General features: G+C 46.5%; 1 protein-coding gene across 1 annotated transcript in view; it reads left to right on the forward strand.

Annotated features, from left to right (window-relative positions):
• The window catches only part of LOC137544947 (disintegrin and metalloproteinase domain-containing protein 10-like), a 94,542-nt gene that overhangs the window by 21,921 nt on the left and 51,991 nt on the right, over positions 1-20,630 (forward strand). Inside the window, exons 2-8 of the mRNA XM_068266044.1 lie at positions 3,378-3,525; positions 5,638-5,756; positions 7,940-8,086; positions 8,738-8,823; positions 11,396-11,518; positions 14,098-14,190; positions 16,467-16,635. Coding sequence (XP_068122145.1) covers positions 3,378-3,525; positions 5,638-5,756; positions 7,940-8,086; positions 8,738-8,823; positions 11,396-11,518; positions 14,098-14,190; positions 16,467-16,635 — 885 coding nt within the window. The remainder of the gene's footprint in view (positions 1-3,377; positions 3,526-5,637; positions 5,757-7,939; positions 8,087-8,737; positions 8,824-11,395; positions 11,519-14,097; positions 14,191-16,466; positions 16,636-20,630) is intronic.

Here is a 20,630-nt window from a genome sequence, read left to right on the forward strand (position 1 = left end):
ATTTTACCAATTTTGGACCCCTGTAACTCTGGTTTGCAGAGATGTAGGGACCCCATCTTTGGAATCCAAGTCTAACAATATGTCTTCTACCTGCATGAGACATTTCGTGAAATTCAGACGTTGCTAACGGCCATGGCTGAGATTTATGTACGTCACCATCACTACCATTGAAATAGCCTAAATAAACAGGTTTTTGTGACCCTAGGCTATGACCTCTTCGGCCTAGGACTGCATTGAACGTGACCCACGCATTGTGCGCATTCTGGACAACACCAATTACTGGGTTTATACCCTTCTGGATCCACGGTACAAACACAATGTTCCAAAACTGCTTGAAGAAAGAGTCCGACAGGTCAAAATGGATGAATACCAGCAGGCCCTTGTGGAGACTTTAAAGAGGAGATTGACATCCTCCCCCTCCTCTAGCCAGTTGTTCGCCGACAGACTGACTTCCGCAAACCCAGGACGACCAGGAGGGCAGCAAACAACACAAGCCGCAGCTAGTGCCCAAAAGGGAATGGTATCGGCAGTGTCCTTGGAGTGGGAAAATGTTCTGACACCCATGCAGCAGCACACAGAACAGCAAGCGTGCAGATCCACCTCCAACACCGTTCGCCTGGAGAAGATGGTCAAGGACTACATGTCAGATGGCATAGCTGTGTTGAACAATCCATCTGCACCCTTCAACTATTGGGTATCGAAGCTAGACACCTGGCACAAACTGGCAATGTACGCAATAGAGGTGCTGGCTTGCCCGGCAGCCAGCGTTATGTCGGAACGCTGTTTTAGTGCTGCCGGAGGCATCGTCACAGATCGGCATATCCGCCTCTCCACAGAAAATGCAGACCGTCTGACTCAAATTAAAATGAATCAATCCTGGATTGGAAACGACTACGCAACACTCCCGGACCCCAACCAAGTAACATGAACAATGAACATCTGTGATGGATTAGCGTTTCCGGTCCCTGTTTATTGAACCTCTCATCTGTATTAAATTTATGACTGCATGGCGACAAAACGCAAATTGCTATCCGCACGCTTCTTGTCCTCATGCAAGGCCTGGGTTGTTGTGTCTCAAAGCGTGGCCTTCTCCTCCTGCGCCACCCTCCTCCTGTTCCATCACGTGTGCTGCTGCTGGGTTAGCGTTACCTGTCCCTTTTCCTGGAACCTCTTATATGTATTACATTTATGACTGCATGCCGACAAAAAGCATGTTACCTGTGCAAAGAAAACAGACATTTCCCGCATTTAAAAGACAGTTTTCCCTTTGAAACTTTAAAATCGATTTTCTCAAAAACTTTAAGCTCTTTTTGCTAAAATTTTTTTCCTCTTGTACCCACTCCCAAGGTGCATATACCCTGTAAATTTGGGGTATGTAGCATATAAGGAGGCTTTACAAAGCACGAAAGTTCGGGTCCCCATTGACTTCCATTATGTTCGGAGTTCGGCTCGAACACCCGAACATCGCGGCCATGTTCAGCCCGAACCCGAACATCTAGATGTTCGCCCAACACTACACGTGACCCGTTCGGCCAATCACAGCGCTAGCCGAACGTTCGGGTAACGTTCGGCCATGCGCTCTTAGTTCAGCCATATGGCCGAACAGTTTGGCCGAACACCATCAGGTGTTCGGCCGAACTCGAACATCACCCGAACAGGGTGATGTTCTGCAGAACCCGAACAGTGGCGAACACTGTTCGCCCAACACTACTGCACCGGCAGGGGCGTAGCAATAGGGGTTGCAGAGGTTGCGACCGCATCGGGGCCCTTGGGCCAGAGGGGCCCCGAAGGGCCCGCCCTCCACTACAGTATTAGCTCTCTATTGGTCCTGTGCTCATAATAATCACTTCTATAGATACTTTGAATAGTAGTGATCATTAACAAACTGTTCACCATCCCCTTCTTGCACTTCTGACACTGCAGTTGCCATTGGCAGATTTTGGTGCGCCGTACCAATTGTTATGTATAGAATGCTTGGGGGGCCCCATTGTAAACCTTTTATTGGGGCCCACAGCTCCTTAGCTACGCCACTGTGCACCGGTCTGGGAGCGGAGCTGCGGTGTGGGAGCAGGGCCGGTTTAAGGGGCCCCAAGGCCCTGGGGCAAACTTAAGTGTGGGGCCCCCTGCTTGAGACGTCATACTTCCCCCCCCCCCCCCACTGTTACCCGATTGCAGCCCGGGTCCCTGCAGGTATGCTTCCTGTAATTGCCTATCTCAGTGGGTGGGCAGGAAGTGGCTGCACACTCCGTGCACTCTGCTCTGAGGCTGGCACGCTGTCTTCCTTCTCTATGACCACGTAATGTGTAAACATGCGCCGAGTCATAGAGTGGGAAGGAGACAACGTGCCAGCCTCAGAGTGTGCACGGTATGTGCAGCAGCTTCCTGCCCGCCCACTGAGATAGGTAATTACAGGAAGCAATCGCAGGGACCCGGGGAGCAGCATTGACAGGGAGGGCGGTGCAGGACCCCTGCTGAGGTGGGGGCCTTGGGGCAATTGCCCCCTTTGCCTCTATGGGAGCGCCGGCCCTGGTGGGAGGTGTTGGCGGCAAGGGGCTGGCGGAAGCCCCGGGTAGGTAGATAGTGGAGAGGCTTTTTTTGTCTGAAGATTCCTTTAATGTATTGAACGCTTGTGATGAACTATGTACAGTAAAGCTAAGTACACACGTCACAATTTTACCAACAATTTTCCTGATAAATTTTTGAGCAATGAGTGGTCCTTTATGCGACATCGCGACGTGGGTACAAGCGCACGATCACACAAACGTCACTTAATGTCATGTGGCGATAAAAGACCGTCACGGCAGAATGGATCTTTAAGATTCCCGACAACACCGCGCAAAGTACCGTGTTCGCTTGACTTCCCATTCATGCCAGTGGTGTAACGTCGTGATGTCGCGAATACCCCCTGGCAGGAAGATGAATTGCTGGGTGCTCATCGTGAGGGAGACGTCGCTGGATCCATATTCCTGGGCTGTTGTGGTGACTATGAGGATTTAGCCATTAAAGGTACCACTGGAATGAAGGTTTGTTGGTTTGATGTCTGCATTTCTTCTCCTCGACTAACACTGGACCATACTTCACGAGCTCGGTGGAGGTGAGAGCAGCACTGCTATGAATGCACATTTACTCTGTTTACAGCGCTGGGGAACACAGGATGTGAGGTGAGGTGCATTCTGGGACATGAAGAAGGGGGGCGCCCCGGGACACCACATCACGTCTCTCAACCTGGGACAGTCCCAGGCAAATCATGATGGTTGGGAGGTATGGTGAACACATCTGTAGGCCGTTGTATGTAATAACCTTACAGCTGTTCTGTATAATGTATGTACACATATGTAGGCCACTGTATACAATGGAACCTTGTCTTTATGTCACAGGAGGCGGCTGTGAGAAGAAGAGGCCGTTTCTGAAGTACTATGAGAGTCTTTCCTACAACAAATCGGAGCTCCTCCTCAGTCATCAGAGATGGAGAAGAGAGGCAGAGGAAGACCGAGTAATCACCCTGGACCTGATCGCCTACAATCGGTATTCGGTTATCATATAAACACTACAGATAGTGAATGGCATCCATAGGAAACGGGAACCATTTGGGTGCCCTGGTGATGGCTACTAATAGAATATCTGGAAAATTACCAATATTCTGCTATTTGGCACTGGGTAATGCCAATAGTAGATTATCGGTTATTCTTACTGATATTATACTATCACCTAACCTTCTTCTTACACTAACCTTCCCTCTCCCTACTCCTTATACTGACCCCCCACTACACTATGCCTAACACTAAAACTGCCTCTACCTACTCCCACTACTCCCAACACTAACCCCCCACTACCCTATGCCTAACACTAGCCCTTCCACTACCTACTCCTAACACTATCCCACCACTACCCTATGCCTAACACTAACCCTCCCTCTACCTACTCCCAACACTAACCCCCCCACTACCCTATGCCTAACACTAACCCTTCCACTACCTACTCCTAACACTATCCCACCACTACCCTACTCCTAACACTAACCCTCTCTCTACCTACTCCCAACACTAACCTCCCACTACCCTATGCCTAACACTAGCCCTTCCACTACCTACTCCTAACACTATCCCACCACTACCCTACTCCTAACACTAACCCTCCCTCTACCTACTCCTAATCCCCCCCCCCCCCCCCCGATTTATCTGCCAACATCAGCACCAGCTTCTGCTGCTAAACATTCCAATTGCCGCTATCGGTGCTGCCCATAATCATAATTTATCAGATGCAGTTGGCACCCAAATTACTCCCTGGGCACCTCTGTAGTCACCATTAATATTGTGGTCTGTGGTCATAATAGAAGCTTCAAGTGATTGGGATGCAGTGAGTGCTGGTAGTGCAAACATGTATGAGAGCTCAACAGCATTCTCTGCAGTTTATAGGATACATGTGACTGTAAAAAGACAGGACGTAACATGCTTACGGAGGTAGAGGAAAGTTCCTGGATCCTCTAGAGTCTATCTATGTCCCACTCCTGATCACTGATCCAGCACTGGGACTCTGTGGAAACGTATCTTTTATTCAGCCGCCAGGAGATTTGGGCACACGGTAAAGCCGATATACGGCTGACCCTGCTCCTGCACAAGTCCCGGCAGCGTTAATTACTATTCCTCCTCCAGGCTAACATGGATACTGGGGGAAAGATGTAATTCAGCTTCCAGCGTCCGAATGACAGTGTTCTGTCTTCTGACGGCATACAAATTACTCAATGAATATAGCCGTAATTCCTATTACGGCCTATGGTGGCGCCGACTGTGCCCAAATCTCCTGCACTGTTTAAAGTATTAAAACAAAAACAAAAAAGTATTTGGCTTGAGGAATGTCCTATAAACAATAGGAAAGGAGCACAATTATGCAATGAGTAAAAGTTCACCTCGGATCCACTTTAACCAATCGCAGCCACACTGCACGGCAGCACGGATCCAGTCGGGCTCAGCGGAAGGAGCCAAGCTCAAGCGATCTGTGGTTCTGTGCCGAAGCGAGGCATCCTCCACCTGCGCAGTGTGGCCATGTTCGTTCACGGATGGGAGCACAGTCGTGAGTTTCTAAAGGGTCCTAGCTCTGGATGACAGGTTTGCTTTAAAATGTATAACGTGTATGCAGAGCTCGGAACCAGAGCCCGATCACTTGCAAGGCAAACCTAGGGATTTGCCTAGGGCTTGGAGAGAGTCTAGGTGTCTAGTGGATGCAAATCCCACCAAATATTCCTAAAAAAGCCAGGTGACCATCAGCGGTGGGAAAAATCTGCTATCTTAGCTAGGGCCCCATTTCATCTGAACCCTTTTCTGCTCGGAATGGTATATAGTAAAGTGTACCACAGCAAAATGTCATTTTAATGAGTTTAAATAAAAAAAATTCTTTGAACTTTTTAAAATCGATTTTCTCAAAAACTACTGTACAGTCTTTTTGAAGAAAAAAAAAAAGCATCAAATATTTGTGCATAATTCCGTGTTGTCACAAAAATACGCAACATAATTATGGCTATGAGCTAAATGAATTATGAATCTGTACGATGTCACCTCGTCATTGTGAGGTTTGATGCAAACTTACAATAATGCTTACTTACGATTTGAGCTCTGCAGCTGTTTCTCTTCTCCATTCCAGGAATTTCTCGCTGATGTTGGAAAGAGACAGGAGCACTTTTGTAGAGGACTTTATGGTGGTATCAGATGACAAGCCTGTGGCCACAGACCTCTCATTCATCTACAAGGGGAGACTGGCAGGTAAGAAATAACCAGAAAAGAAAATTCATGTCAACATTAGCCTTAGTTGTTCTGCTCTTTTCAGTCCATTCCCTAACCCTGTAACATGCATAACACCACAAGTAGACGTATTGTGCAAAATACCTCATTTCTGCTGCCCTGATGGTGAGACAAGACTAGGTGTAAAATGCAGGCCTGGTTCTAGCTACAGTAGACAGCCTGACAGCCCCCACCAGACCTGAGGACCCCTTCCCTAATGCGGCATTAGGGGCCCTTTTATTGATGTAAAATCCCCCCCCCCTAGGGCCCCGAGTCGTTTGCCTTGCCCCCCCCCAGGTCTCCGCCCAAATTACCTGTTGATCCCCAGGGCCCAGGCAGCAGAGCCTGGAGATACAGTGACTGCAGGAAAGGACTAATCACATGAATGGCACAAGGAGGGGGGGATTGCAGGAATGGGGTGGATTGACTGAGGAAAGGGACAGGAGGTATTATAGAGCATTGATTGCTGGAACTGGGAAAGAGTTGTTGCAGGAACTGGGGAGGAGTTATTGCAGGAACTGAGGAGGAGTTATTGCAGGAACTGGGGAGGAGTTATTGCAGGAACTGAGGAGGAGTTATTGCAGAAACTGGGGAGGAGTTATTGCAGGAACTGAGGAGGAGTTATTGCAGGAACTGGGAAAGAGTTGTTGCAGGAAATGGGGAGGAGTTATTGCAGGAACTGGGGAAGAGTTGTTGCAGGAACTGGGGAAGAGTTATTGCTGGAACTGAGGAGGAGTTATTGCAGGAACTGGGAAGTAGTTTTTGCAGGAACTGGGGAGGAGTTATTGCAGGAACTGGGGAGGAGTTATTGCAGGAACTGGGGAGGAGTTATTGCAGGAACTGGGGAGGAGTTGTTTCAATATCCGGAAGCATATTAACTGCAAAAGTATTTACCTGAACTGCATAGATGTAGTCACTGTGTAGCTGAATGGGCCAGTGGATGAAAAGTAGATGCTAGGGCCTAGGAAACAGTGACCCCTGAGTTCAGAGAAGGAATAATTTGAGACCTGGGTGTGGACCCACAGGACCCCAGGGAAAAGTGACCACGAGGTCCAGAGAAGGCATAATTACAGGATCATAGGAACGACATAGGAGGCAGGGACTGTAAAGCATGGGCAAAAAGTAACTTCAGTTATTCTGGGACAAGTGATCAGAGGGTTTGGTGAATAAAGGTAGCCATACATCGACTTTCCATTAACCATAGTGAAGTCGAGTCCCGAATACAGTCGATCGCTTTGTCGATTCTGGTTCAATCAACAAAGCGATCAACTGTATTGAGGAATCAACTTCAGTATGGTTGATGGAAAGTCGATCATCTAGTGAACCACACACTACAAGCGATATCCTATGGGATTCACCTTCACTGACTGATCTGACCGATGTTGTGTTTCCATCCTTTGAATGCAAAAATCAATAAGAGTCGTTTGAATGATACGTGAACAGTAGCTGATTCCTGTGCAGTCAGCTGATATCTTCCATCCTGCTTGATCGACTAAGCTGGCTGATTGAATATGAAATCAGCCACTTTTCATTGATTAAGCATACTGAAGCACACTCGTTACAATGATCGAATCGAATAATAGATCGTACAGTAAAATTGCTAAATGAATTGCCACCTTAAAGGATACCTGAACTGAAATGTGACATAATGAGATAGACATGTGTATGTACAGTGCCTAGCACCCAAATAACTATGCTGGGTTCCTTTTTTTCTTTCTCTTATTGAAAGAATTAAATATCAGGTATGTAAGTGGCTGACTCAGTCCTGACTCAGACAGGAAGTGACTACAGTGTGACCCTCCCTGATAAGAAATTCCCATTTTTTTTTACCTCTTTCTTGCTCTCAGAAGCCATTTTCTGCTAGGAAAGTGTTTTATAGTTGGAATTTCTTATCTGTGAGGGGCACACTGTAGTCACTTCCTGTCTGAGTCAGGACTGAGTCAGCCACTTGCATACCTGATATTTAACTGTTTCAGGCACAGAAAGAAAAGAAGGAACACAGCATAGTTATTTGTGTGCTTGGCACTGTACATACACATGTCTATCTCATTATGTCACATTTCAGTTGGGGTATCCTTTAAGAAACATCAGGGCCTGAGGAAGGATTAGGGAAAAGATCTGGATTTTTAATCAGTAGTAACTTTTCCTCCCCTGGTTTTCCTCAGATGATGAAGACTCCTTCTGCCATGGTTCCATCATCAATGGCTACTTTCATGGATCCATCCACACAAGGAATGGAACCTTCTACATAGAGTATGAAGAAGATCAGAATGGTGTAGGAGATTCCTACATTTACCACGAATCGGACATCGGTGAGTCCACCCTGAAGTATCTCTCTAACCAAAGTCCCCTGAGGTGAGTCCTGCATCAGAGACATCACTCTGACCGTCTTCAAAACTGTGCAGGGACCCCGGAGAGCACAAGTTGGGGAGGGATCTGAGAGAGTTCAGCAGCATGGGGGACTGGCAGAAAATTACGCTGTTTTATTATCCCCACCATCAGTAATTTAATATGGACTACATAAAGTTCATCATAGAGTTTGTGTTAAAAAATAACTCCTAAGACTCATTCTACTCTCCTACACAGCTGAGCTGTGTCATTACATAAATAAATAAAATAAATAAATAAAATGACATCAGCTCTTCCGGATAAGAATGTGATGGGCTGGGCTGTTTCCCTGCTCTCTGCTAGCAGCCTTCTGTCTCTGCCACAGCTGATTTATAATGTGGCTCATACACTCCAGAGCCATGCTATTGCTTCTCACATGTAGCTATAAAGTAAATAAACAAACAGGCTGCTCAGTAGCTGCTTACATCACGTGAAAAGCAATAGGAGGGCTCTGGAGTGTGAGAGCCGTATTATAAATCAGCTGAAATGTAATTTCTGTGGAATCTGAATGAGCAGCCCTATTTTAATGTGATATTTGTAGTGAATAACTGAAGCAGTGTCTCTTCCCCCCTCAGATTACTCCCTGATGAAGGACGTGAAATCCTTTGATTCAGCATTACAGCAGTACCGGTTTATGGAGAGCATGAGATGGAGACAAAAGGTCAGCAAAGCTCTCTTGGACTTAACCCCCTTGGCGGTACGCAGTTTCTGACTCTGCGTCCGCCGGGAGGTTTTTTGACCCCCAATTTTTTTTTTTGCCACTTTAGCTAGCATTTCGCTAGCTAAGCGTATGCTTTAGGTTGCTCCGGTCCCCCCCATGCCCACCGATCGCCGCCGGCTATACGTACCTCGCCACGAAGAGCGCAGTTTCCCGATCGTCTTCCGGCGTTGCTATGGCGACGATCGGAGCTGACGTCATGACGTCATCGACGTCATGACGTCAGCCGCAATCCCGATCGCCGCCATCGCGATGCCTGGAGCCGATTGGGCGGCTGCGCCTGCGTGGGAACGCTGGGGGGTACGTATCCCGGAAGTAACTGCGGGGCGATCGTGGGGGACCGGAGCAACTTTGTGCATACGCTTAGCTAGCGAACCGCTAGCTAAAGCGTATTGCACCGTTTTTTTTGTTTTTTAAGTCCTGGGGCCATGTGATCCTCCGCGGCGGCTACCCCGTGTGTTTTCTCCTAGGTGATATCTTCACACCTTACTAATAAAACACCTTTTAAAGGGATACTGTAGGGGGGTCGGGGGAAAATGAGTTGAACTTACCCGGGGCTTCTAATGGTCCCCCACAGACATCCTGTGCCCACGCAGCCGCTCACCGATGCTCCGGCCCCGCCTCCGGTTCACTTCTGGAATTTCAGACTTGAAAGTCTGAAAACCACTGCGCCTTCGTTGCTGTGTCCTCACTCCCGCTGATGGCATTAGGAGTGTACTGCACAGGCCCAGTATGGTCTATGCCTGCGCAGTACGCTCCTGGTCACATCAGCGGGAGTGAGGACACGGGAACGCAGGCGCAGTGGTTTTCAGACTTTAAAGTCTGAAATTCCAGAAGTGAACCAGAGGCGGGGCCGGAGCATCGGCGAGTGGCTGCGCGGGCACAGGATGTCTGCGGGGGGGGGGGCTATTAGAAGCCCCAGGTAACTTCAACTCATTTTCCCCCGACCCCCCTACAGTATACCTTTAAGCCACCAGCAAGCAAGAAAATGAAAAAAAAATGATGAAAAACTTTTCTCCTAGGAGAAAACGTAAAGGAAACCAGAGATGAAAAAAAAAAGTGTTATACATACCTGGGGCTTCCTCCAGCTCCATCTGCACAGATCGCTCCCACACCGCCGTCCTCAGTCTTCTCCCTCTTCTGTACCTGGTCCCGTTACTTCCTCCAGTCGCATCTAGTCTGACGTAAGAGAAGTGCGCTATTTACATGTCTCTCCCCGGGAGCCGCCAGAGAGATACGTAGAGGGTGCACTTCTCTTGCATAGACTGGCCGTGACTGGAGGTAGTAACGGTACCCGGTACTGGAGCTGGAGAAGGCAGAGGAAGACGTTGTGGGAGCGATCTGAGTTTATGGGGCTGGAGGAAGCCCCAGGTATGTATAACACTTTTTTTTCCTCTCTAGTACACTTTGGGCTCGATTCACAAAGCGGTGATAACCCAGTTATCACGCCTAAAAGACTTTAGGCGTGATGACCTTTTCACCACTGAGTTATCACCGCTTTTTCCTGCTCTTCGCGCGAAGTTACCGCGCGTACGTGAGAGCGCGCGCAAAGTCCCATAGGGCTTAATGGGAGCTTCGCGCGAAGCGTCGGTTGCTGCGCGCGCACTTACGCGCGTACGCGCGGTAACTTCGCGCGAGTTTCTTCTTATCATGCCTAAAGTGAGTTTAGGCGTGATAAGGGCCTTTTCACCAGCGTGCAAACACTTTGCACCGCTTTGTGAATCAAGCCCTTTAAGAGACAAAGTGAATTTGGATCGGGCCCAGTGTGTGTTTGTAACTTTATTTATTCAAAAAGGGCAACAGGCAACATTTAGCATATCCATATTTATTAATAGTTGCAGCCTTAACAATGCAGTAGATATGCAAATATAGGGGAATAGGTCAACGACCCTTCTCAATTACACATGTAAGAAAAAGGACAGAGTTCACCTAATCAGAAAAGACCAAATATGTCCCAAGATATAGCACATCAAACAGTAAATGCAGTAAATATATATCACTTTATTGAACACTAGCTACAAAAGGTAAAAACATTTTTTAAAACAAGGCGTGGCCACATCCATCTCCACGCTGTAAGTAGCTGTAAAAACTAGGTATACAGATTCTAATATGATATACAAGAATTCTAGCATATTTTATTTATTTATTGTATTTATAAAGCGCCAACATATTACGCAGTGCTGTACATTAGTTAACAAAGCATTGTTCTGCAAAATATACAGTTCCCGACTAACCAATGTCAATCGTTACTGTGGTTTACTAGTGTATGCAGAGCAATTCTAACCAGGGGACTGTTGTCACTGTGAGCGGTACTTGAACCATTAACTGAGCGTTATGGCTCTGCCCACTTACTGCAGGTGTACATGTATTGTTACTGGAGATATGACTGAGAATATAAAGGACTGTTTCCACCAGTCAGTACTCTGATGTTTGACTCCTGTAAAGGTTGACTTTTTACAATAATGTTGAAAATAATGGAGCATTTTCTCTGACACCTGGTATTGTGTCTCTGTAGGACGAGCATGTTCTCAGAGGTAAGAGGAGCCTGGACCTCTCCCGCACCACCTGCCTCCTCCATCTGAAGGCCGACTACTACTTCTTCAGTAGCTTCAGAAACCTACAAGCAGCAATCTCACAGGTAGCTCCAGGGCCTCCATCAGTGACATCTTCTGATTATTCTGGTGCCCTAATCAAGTAACCATTTGCACCACCAACTACCACCCCCTTCCCCAAATACAGACATACCATTCTCATATTTTCCAATAACACGTGCAGTCATAATGCTTCTCTTGTAAGAGAGGCAGCACTAATGTCCCTCCTTAACCAGGGCTGTGGAGTCGGTCCAAAAATCCACCGACTCCGACTCCGACTCCTCAGTTTAGGATTCCACCGACTCCGACTCCACGACTCCGACTCCTCTAATTTGCATATTACAATTTTGTTGATTAAAAGTATGTAACATGAAATTTGTCTCTTAACTGCCAACGCTTAGGAATTTTACAAGACAACTGAAGTGCGAAGGATATGTAGACTACTATATTTATTCCCTTTAGACTAAAACTAGTCCTTGGTAAGAGTACTTGTAAAAGGTACAAACCGGAACAAAGAACATCTATCAGGCCCTAGGCAATGTAAGTGTGGGTACATGTAAGAATTATGTGCAGGTACTCTGCAGGGGAATGAGGAGATTCTGGGTGACAGACAACACCTCTGTGTTCAATGTGCACAGCATTCTCAGTGGATTCCCTGCAGCTCTGTGGGGAGTGCATATGCAGAGTATAGTACTACTGTGTAACAAAGTAAACCTGAGACAGATGAAATTAAAGTTTTATACATACCTGGGGCTTCCTCCAGCCGCCTTCAGGATAATCAGTCCCTCGTTGTCCTCCTCCACCACCTGGATCTTCTGCTATGAGTCCAGGTACTTGAGCCAGTCGGGCGTAGTGCGCATGCACACACTCCGCCGCCAGGAGCATACTACACCTGTGCAGCACTATTGCGCAGGTACAGAATGTTACTGGCTGTGGGAGCGGCATGCAGCCGGACAGCGCTGACTGGCTGAATTACCAGTACTCATATCAGAAGATCCGGGTGGTGGACAGCGAGGGACTGATTAGCCTGAAGGGGGCTGGAGGAAGCCCCAGGTATTTATAAAACTTTACTTTTCATCCGTCTCAGGTACCCTTTAATTTGTAGTCACCAAACCAAATTTTAACAACATATCAAATTATTTTATTTCATCAGCAAAGGGAGTGCATACATTTGCATAAATCAGCATCAGTGCAGAATTATTTCCATCTCATTGACAATCTGTATTAGTGACACAGCTACACATCAGGCTTTATTCTTACAGCATAGATGTTATTTATATAAGAGATTCCTGTGTACACATCATATATACAGTCACAATCAGATATGTATATCTGACCTTAAAAATACAGGGACTGCTTTATTGAAGCAGCACAAGTAACTAATTTTGATTGGTTTATTTCATTTTTGTGGACTAAGCACAGCTTTTACTGTATATATACTGTATATATACATTATTTTTAATGACTATTATCTGAGAAATAGAACATTTTATCATATTTTCTATTTTAATTACAGTTACAAATGAATTAGGAGTCGGAGTCGGTGCATTTTTTCCCGACTCCGACTCCGACTCCAGGCACCCAAAATTGCCCGACTCCACGACTCCGACTCCGACTCCACAGCCCTGTCCTTAACAATTGCAACCATGGTCTCCACTTATAACAAGTGCAGCAACCATAATATCACCATATCAACTGGTCCTATTGTCTTCCTATAAAGTAAAGAAATTCTCCCATACCATGTGCAGCCACCATTTTATCCACCATAACAAGGCTGGAACAAGGTACAGCTATAATGTCATTGTTCCACCTCCCCCCATACAAGACAAGTGCAGCTATAATATTGTCCCACCCACCCCTTATTCATGACAAGTGCAGCTATAATGTTGTCCCCAATGCCCCCCTCCAGTGGTGTAGCTAAGGAGCCGTGGGCCCCGATGCAAGTTCTACATGGGGCCCCCCAAGCACTCTATACATAACAATTGATACGGCGCACCAAAATCTGCCAATGGCAACTACAGTGTCAGAGGTGCAAGAAGGGGATGGGGAACAGTTTGTTAATGATTACCACTATTCAAAGTATCTATACAAGTGATTATTATGAGCACAGAACCAATAGAGAGCTAATACTGTAGTTGAGGGAGGGCCCTTCGGGGCCCCTCTGGCCCAAGGGCCCCGATGCGGTCGCTACCTCTGCAACCCCTATTGCTACGCCCCTGCCCCCCTTCCCCCCATTCATGGCAAGTGCAGCTCCAGTATAATATAGCCCCACCCACTCCTGATTCATGACAACTGCAGCTATAATGTCCCTCCACTCAGGACAAGTGCAGCCATAATGTTGTCCCCAATGCCCCCTTCTCCCCCATTCATGGCAAGTGCAGCTCCAGTATAATATTGTCCAACCCACTCCTGATTTATGACAACTGCAGCTATAATGTTCCCCCACTCAGGACAAGTGCCGCTATAATTATGTCCCCCCATTCATGACATGTGCTGCTTTCATGTCATTATCCCAACCCCCTCAACCCTCCACCACCCCATTCGGAACAAATGCCGCTATAATGTACTTCCATGACACATGCAGCCATAACATCTCCACTTCCAGGACATTCTTTCTTCGTTTCAGATAGCCGGATACTTGATGTCTGTGAACGCCATTTTTGAACACGTCAACTTCGATGGCATCAAACACATCAATTTTAAAGTCAAGGTGCTGCATGTAAGTAAATCCTCGCTTCAAATAGTTTGTGTAAATTCTAATAAGGCTGTTTTAGGAATCATCAGAAAACATTATTCCCCTTCATTATAGAAGAATGGTTTGGTCCACCTAGCTTGTGATTGAAACCAGGTGGCTGGATTGGTAATGCATAGAGATTATTAATTTATCCTACATCATTCCCCCATCATGGAGAGCCAGAACTGTCACAGCTGGTTGGCTGATCCCAATCACAAGGTCACATGCAGGGCCGGGACAAGGTCCTCCAGGACCAGAGGCAGAGATTCCAAAGTGTACCCCCTCACCCGAGTAAAGTTAGACACATTCCTCCACCCCCTCCCAGTTTAGATAGCCGGATCGCCCCACTCAGTATAGATCGCCATATTCCCTCTGCATCTCCAGCTTCTTCTCTTCAGCACCGCTTAGTGTCTGGTCTTCATGGCTGCAGCTGGTGTCTCTCATCGTTAGACTCTCCGGTAAGTACCGGCAAGTCAGAGAGACTCCGGCTGCAGCCATGGGAAGAAGGTGGAGATGTGGCAAGGGAACCTGGACAGGTGCGAGTAACAGTGGCGGGAGGGGGGGGGGGGGAACGAGGAATGCTCCCTCATGGGTCGGCTTTCAGAGGCTGGGGGCTCTTCAGCCCGCCCTGGTCGATATACAATGATTATATATTATAAAGAGTGATGGCGAGCCTACAGTTAAAACAACTGGTTTCTCCCTGAAAGAGACATCATCATCGATATGCTAAATTCCTCATCAAATACTGCATATTCTCTATGGACTGTGGATGTGTATTTACTATACTAGGCAATGTCATACGCGCATGTGACATTACTTTGTATGGTTCTGACCTAGTTCTGTATCTTGGCTGTAGAATAAACTTATGCCGGGAATACACGGTGCATTTCCGCAGCTCGATCGATAATTAGATGGCTCGATTGATAATTTCCGACGTGTCCGATCACCCACCGGATCGATTTGGCGCTCGATACAGCATGAAAAAAGATAAGGAAAACGAGCAGAAGATAAGAGAATCGCCCGCGGGACGAGCGGGAATCGATCAGGCGGTGTAATCGAGCCCCGGAAACGTCCCGTGTATTCCCGGCATTAGAGTTTTGAAAGCTTGCAGAGAAACCTTGTACAATTAGCCATTAAAGCAGGGTTGCTCGTAAAGTACACCAGAGCGAATCTACACGTTGTAGTCCGCAACTTCGCATCGTAGTTCATAGACTAAGTTTAAAGACATTGCGTACGTATTTCCGCGTAGTCGTAGTACCGATATGCAAAGCTTCGCCCGCTACATGTAGTTGACGTATATCGTCTATAGGTATCATTGCGCATGCGCAGAAATATTATTGCCCTTCTATACGTATACTGTACAATTCCGCATTGGAAGGTAGAATGTACACATATATTAGTTCACCCATGCGCATATTTAGTGCATCATTGCGGAAATGTTTCCGCATAAGAGCATAAGCTTCCGCATACACTACGCTTCGCACTATGCGAAGCTTCCGTATTTTAACGCGTAGTCTACGAAAGGCAAATGTAGCAAAGTTTTTGATTTCGAAAACGTAGTTAGCGAAGCGTAATTGCGTAGATTTACGCGTAGTTCCGGCATAGCGAAGTTGGCTGACTACGACCATCCCTGCATTAAAGGTATCACCTAAACAACTTTTGTTGCTATGTCTTTGGATAGTGTGTGGAAGTTAGAGATCCCTCTCAGATCAGATTTGCCATCTTATGGTCAACTCTATAAGTGTTTGGCCAAACACTAGATGGCGCAGAGCAATTATTGCCATTACCTTATAGGACTCTGCTTATGTGGACAATGTCATGTATGTATGTTATTTTTTCCCCATGGATTTTTTTTGTGTGTGTGTGTTTGTTTGCATTTTTATGCTCTACCTAAAACATGGAAATATTTGCATGTTAGCAGAAAAATGTATACCGCAGCGCATTTCTAAAAACACCTAGCGTGTGAATGCTTACCTGTGTGTTCTAATGTGTGCATGAAAAAGCCCGTGGAACACATACATTTGTGAACGTGCATGGGGGTGTGTGCAAGGGAGGAGCCCTAAGTCTTTAGCTCCTCCTTTTACTGCAGGGTTCTATCTTACCAGTCCCTGTCCCGCTCTGTGGGCTTTTCTCTATCTTCATTGTGTCTCGTGGTCTTGGCGTTCCTCCCAGAATCCTCACTGGCTGGTAATGTTTTCCTATAAGCCTAATTGTGTAAACAAAGCAGGGAATGAAATGACTGATTTCTCTGCACCCCACAGATCATGCAGGAGGAGCAGTCCGACGCTCTGATGAGTTCGCCGTACATAGGGGTGGAGCATCTGCTGTCTCTGCACTCCAGCGCCAACTGGAACCACGTGTGCCTCTCCTACCTGCTGACTGCCCGGGACTACAGCGGGGTCTATGGCCTGGCTTGGGTTGGAAGAGGAGGTAAGGGGGCTCATAAGGATATTCTGGGGGTTTTATATGAATATATTAACTGACACTGGCGTATCCAAAGAAGAAAATATTGAAAAAGCTGAAGGGTTATCCTCTCCAGTCAACAGTCTAGCTCAGGCTTTCTCAGCCAGGGTTCCTTGCGGACTCTGCAAGGGGTTCCCTGGCGTTTTCCCCTCACCGTGGGGGAAATATGATAGAGCACATTATAATAGGGGCCACTGTAACAAGAAGCACTAAATTCAGAATAATAATGAGCATATTAATAAAAAGCACTAGAACATGGAGACATTATAATGAGAGGCACTGTAATAAGGGGCAGTGACATAAACAGCCACAGCAGCTTTTAAAGACCATGCCTCCTGCAAAATAAATGCAGGGGTTCCTCGAGATCCAAGAAGTGTTTTCAAGGTTCCTCCAGGGTAAAAAAGTTGGTCTAGCACACTCATTATGTATGTTCAAGTCCTCATTTATACACATTTTGTTTGTAATTACATTTGATCTAAATTCAGTTATTTGAGGTGTGGAGGGGCATGGAGGTCTAATTATGTTACTTAGGGGAACATCTGGCCTCATTGATCTTGGGGAGACATGTAGCTAAAAACTACAGAAGCTATCATATGTCAGGAAAATCAGTGTGGACCTGTCCCTCAGGATGTGGTGACTGGCAGCCATGGGACTGGAAGTAAGTAGTAGACATTTTTATAATCTTCATTATAATCCTTAGCAGCAAAGTGAAAAGACATTTGATGGATGATGGTTTGACAACCGTAAGGTCTCTTGCCCAGACATATAAAGCAGTGATTTTGCCTAAGTCATGGCAGAGTTCTATAGGGAGTAGTAGTTTAAGGAAGTCTTGCCCAAGGACTCCTTACTTAATAGGTGAACAGGTGCTGGCTTACTAAAGAGGCAGAGCTGAGATTCAAACCCTTGTCTCCTGTCAGAGGCAGAGACCTTAAAGGAATACTTAAGTCATGTAAAAAAAAATGACTTTTACTCACCTGGGGCTTCCCTCAGCCCCCTGCAGCTGAACGGTGCCCTCGCCGTGTCCCTCCGATGCGCCTGGTCTCGCCGGCGGCCACTTCCGGTTTGGCCGTCACCGGCCGACAGGCTGTGAACGCGGCTGATTATCCGCGTCCCCGGACGCAATAGCGCCCTCTATAATGCTATTGCGTCCGGGGACGTGGATAATCAGCCGCGTTCACAGCCTGTTGGCCGGTGACGGCCAAACCGGAAGTGGCCGCCGGCGAGACCAGGCGCATCGGAGGGACACGGCGAGGGCACCGTTCAGCTGCAGGGGGCTGAGGGAAGCCCCAGGTGAGTAAAAGTCATTTTTTTTACATGACTTAAGTATTCCTTTAACCAGTAGACTATCCAGCCATGGCATAAAACCAATTATATAATTATTTACAGAACATGTAACACTTATAGGTGACAACATTGCATTTGGTAACACATTTGATTGGTTTGACTCATTTAACACATTGATTTGACGCAACTGAAATTAGCATATTCTTTCAGGGCTGGAACCCACAGGAGCGCTATTGGCAGCGTTTTGGCAGCGCTGCGATACGCTAGCAGTTTGCCAAAACGCCGGGCTAATGTTAATGGATGGGGCAACTTCCACAGGAGCGTTTGCGTTTCCCAGAAACGCAAACGCAGGACCTGCAGCATTTTGGGAGCGTTAGCGCTTCAATGTAAAGTATTGAAACGCTAGCAGAAACGCTCAGCAAAACCTAAACTGAGCGGTTTTGCTAGCGTTTTGCGGTTCCGCACACTGTAACAAAATGAAAAATAATTCACAGGACCAATCAGGATAAAAACGCAAAACGCAAAACGCTACGCACCCGCTGGGCAAAAAAATACAATGTTGCAAAACACAACCAAAAACGTGCATGAATCCGCTTGCAAACCGCTCAGACAAATCGCTAGCGGTTGCGTTTTGCGTTTGCTGATTTCAGTGGGTTCCAGGCCTTAGGGCTGGAACCCACAAGAGCGTTTTTTTGAGCATTTTGGCAGCGCTGCGATACGCTAGCAGTTTGCCAAAACGCTGGGCTAATGTTAATGGATGGGGCAACTTCCACAGGAGCGTTTGCGTTTCCCAGAAACGCAAACGCAGGACCTGCAGCATTTTGGGAGCGTTAGCGCTTCAATGTAAAGTATTGAAACGCTAGCAGAAACGCTCAGCAAAACCTAAACTGAGCGGTTTTGCTAGCGTTTTGCGGTTCAGCACACTGTAACAAAATTAAAAATAATTCACAGGACCAATCAGGATAAAAACGCGAAACGCTACACAACCGCTGAGGAGAAAAATACACTGTTGCAAAACGCGACCGAAAACTTGCATGGATCCGCTTGCAAACCGCTCAGGCAAAACGCTAGCGGTTGCGTTTTGCGTTTGCTGATTTAAGTGGGTTCCAGGCCTTATGGTGTTTTTTCCTTCTAAATGTAACTAATTGAGTCATCCTAAAAGACCATGATCTCAGCTTCACCTGCATGGAGGGTCAAAGTTCACTGAACACAGAGCCAGGACAAGGTCCTCCAGCACCCAAGGCTGAGACACCAAAGTGCGCCCCTCCATCCCTGCCACCCCAGCCGTCACACACTGATTGCTATTAGACTAAGAGGCGCCCCAGGGCCCCCAACAACTTAATCTCTAGTTATCTGGCTTGCAGTCATTGCCATGTATCCTCTTTTCGTATTTCTCTCTGCTTCAAACACAATAGGGGAATAATAGCTGAGTGATTTGTGCGCCCCCTCCTACACTGCGCCCTGAGACTGGAGCCTCTCTGGCCTCTGCCTCGGCCCGGCCCTGACTGAACACATATACAACTTGCGGACTCTGAACTTCCATCTAGAATTACCCTATCAGTAATAGCTAAAGGGAGACTGGATAACAAGTCTTCTCTGAGAATGGTTCCTTTAGCAGAGTAGTCCTTATTGCGAGAACATAACTGGTTCTCTTATACTGTAGTAGCTTCATTATTTTATTTGGGTATACAAAGCTTAATTATGGTATTTGGGGGATACGCTGCCTTATAATGTTATTTGGGGGGACAAGTTGCCTCATGTTATTTGCAATGGCATGCTTTTCCATAATGTTATTTGGGGGTACATGTAGGCCTAATTATGTTATTGTGGTTGAAAATGCTGCATCATTATGTTATTTAGGAGTGCATGCTATCTTATTATGTTACTTGTAAGTACATGTCTGTCCCGAGATGTTCTTTTGGGGTACATGCAAGTCCTAATTATGCTTTTTTGATAGGACATGCTTCCTCGTAATGTTATTTGGGGGTACACACTGGCACGTGATCTTATATGTGGTTCCATGCTGCTGAAACTTGACCAGTTAACTGTATTTGCAGATTATTTTGATTCAGTTTCAAGCCACATACATATTTATGCCAAACTTGACAACTTTTAGAATTATTAGCATTTTTTATTGTCTTTATTGCTTACCACTACCTTCTTGTCATTACTTGACTATCATTGGAATCCAACTAAAAACCTTTGGAGCCAAAGCTGTGTGTCATGCTGCTCCTACTCTTTGGAATGCCTTACAAAATGTACTGAAGACAGCTCCAACCCTGGACAACTTTAAACCAAAACTGAGAAGCCCCCTGTTTAGTCTGGCAGTTATGATCACATAACGTTTTCCCTGTACACATCTCTATGTACTGATCTGAGACAAGCGTATGCGTTCTACGATAGAAAAGCGCTTTACAAATATTTTGCTGTTGTTGTACTTGTTCTTGGTAACTGCCTTTCACCAAGATCTGCGATTTACTACCTCCCTGCCTGAAACTGCCCACCACTATTTGCTCATGATTGGGTTTATTTGCCTGGGATTAGATTTACCAGCTTGTTGTTGGTAATATCGGCCGGTTGATGGTAAAATCTACAGGTATTGAGGGTTGTGATAGAGTATAGGGTGGGGTTGGGGGGAGGTTAGTGTTACAAAGCGACTGTAATAGCGGCAAAGCAAA

The sequence above is a fragment of the Hyperolius riggenbachi genome, chromosome 1, assembly GCF_040937935.1.
Source record: "Hyperolius riggenbachi isolate aHypRig1 chromosome 1, aHypRig1.pri, whole genome shotgun sequence".
NCBI lineage: Eukaryota > Metazoa > Chordata > Amphibia > Anura > Hyperoliidae > Hyperolius > Hyperolius riggenbachi.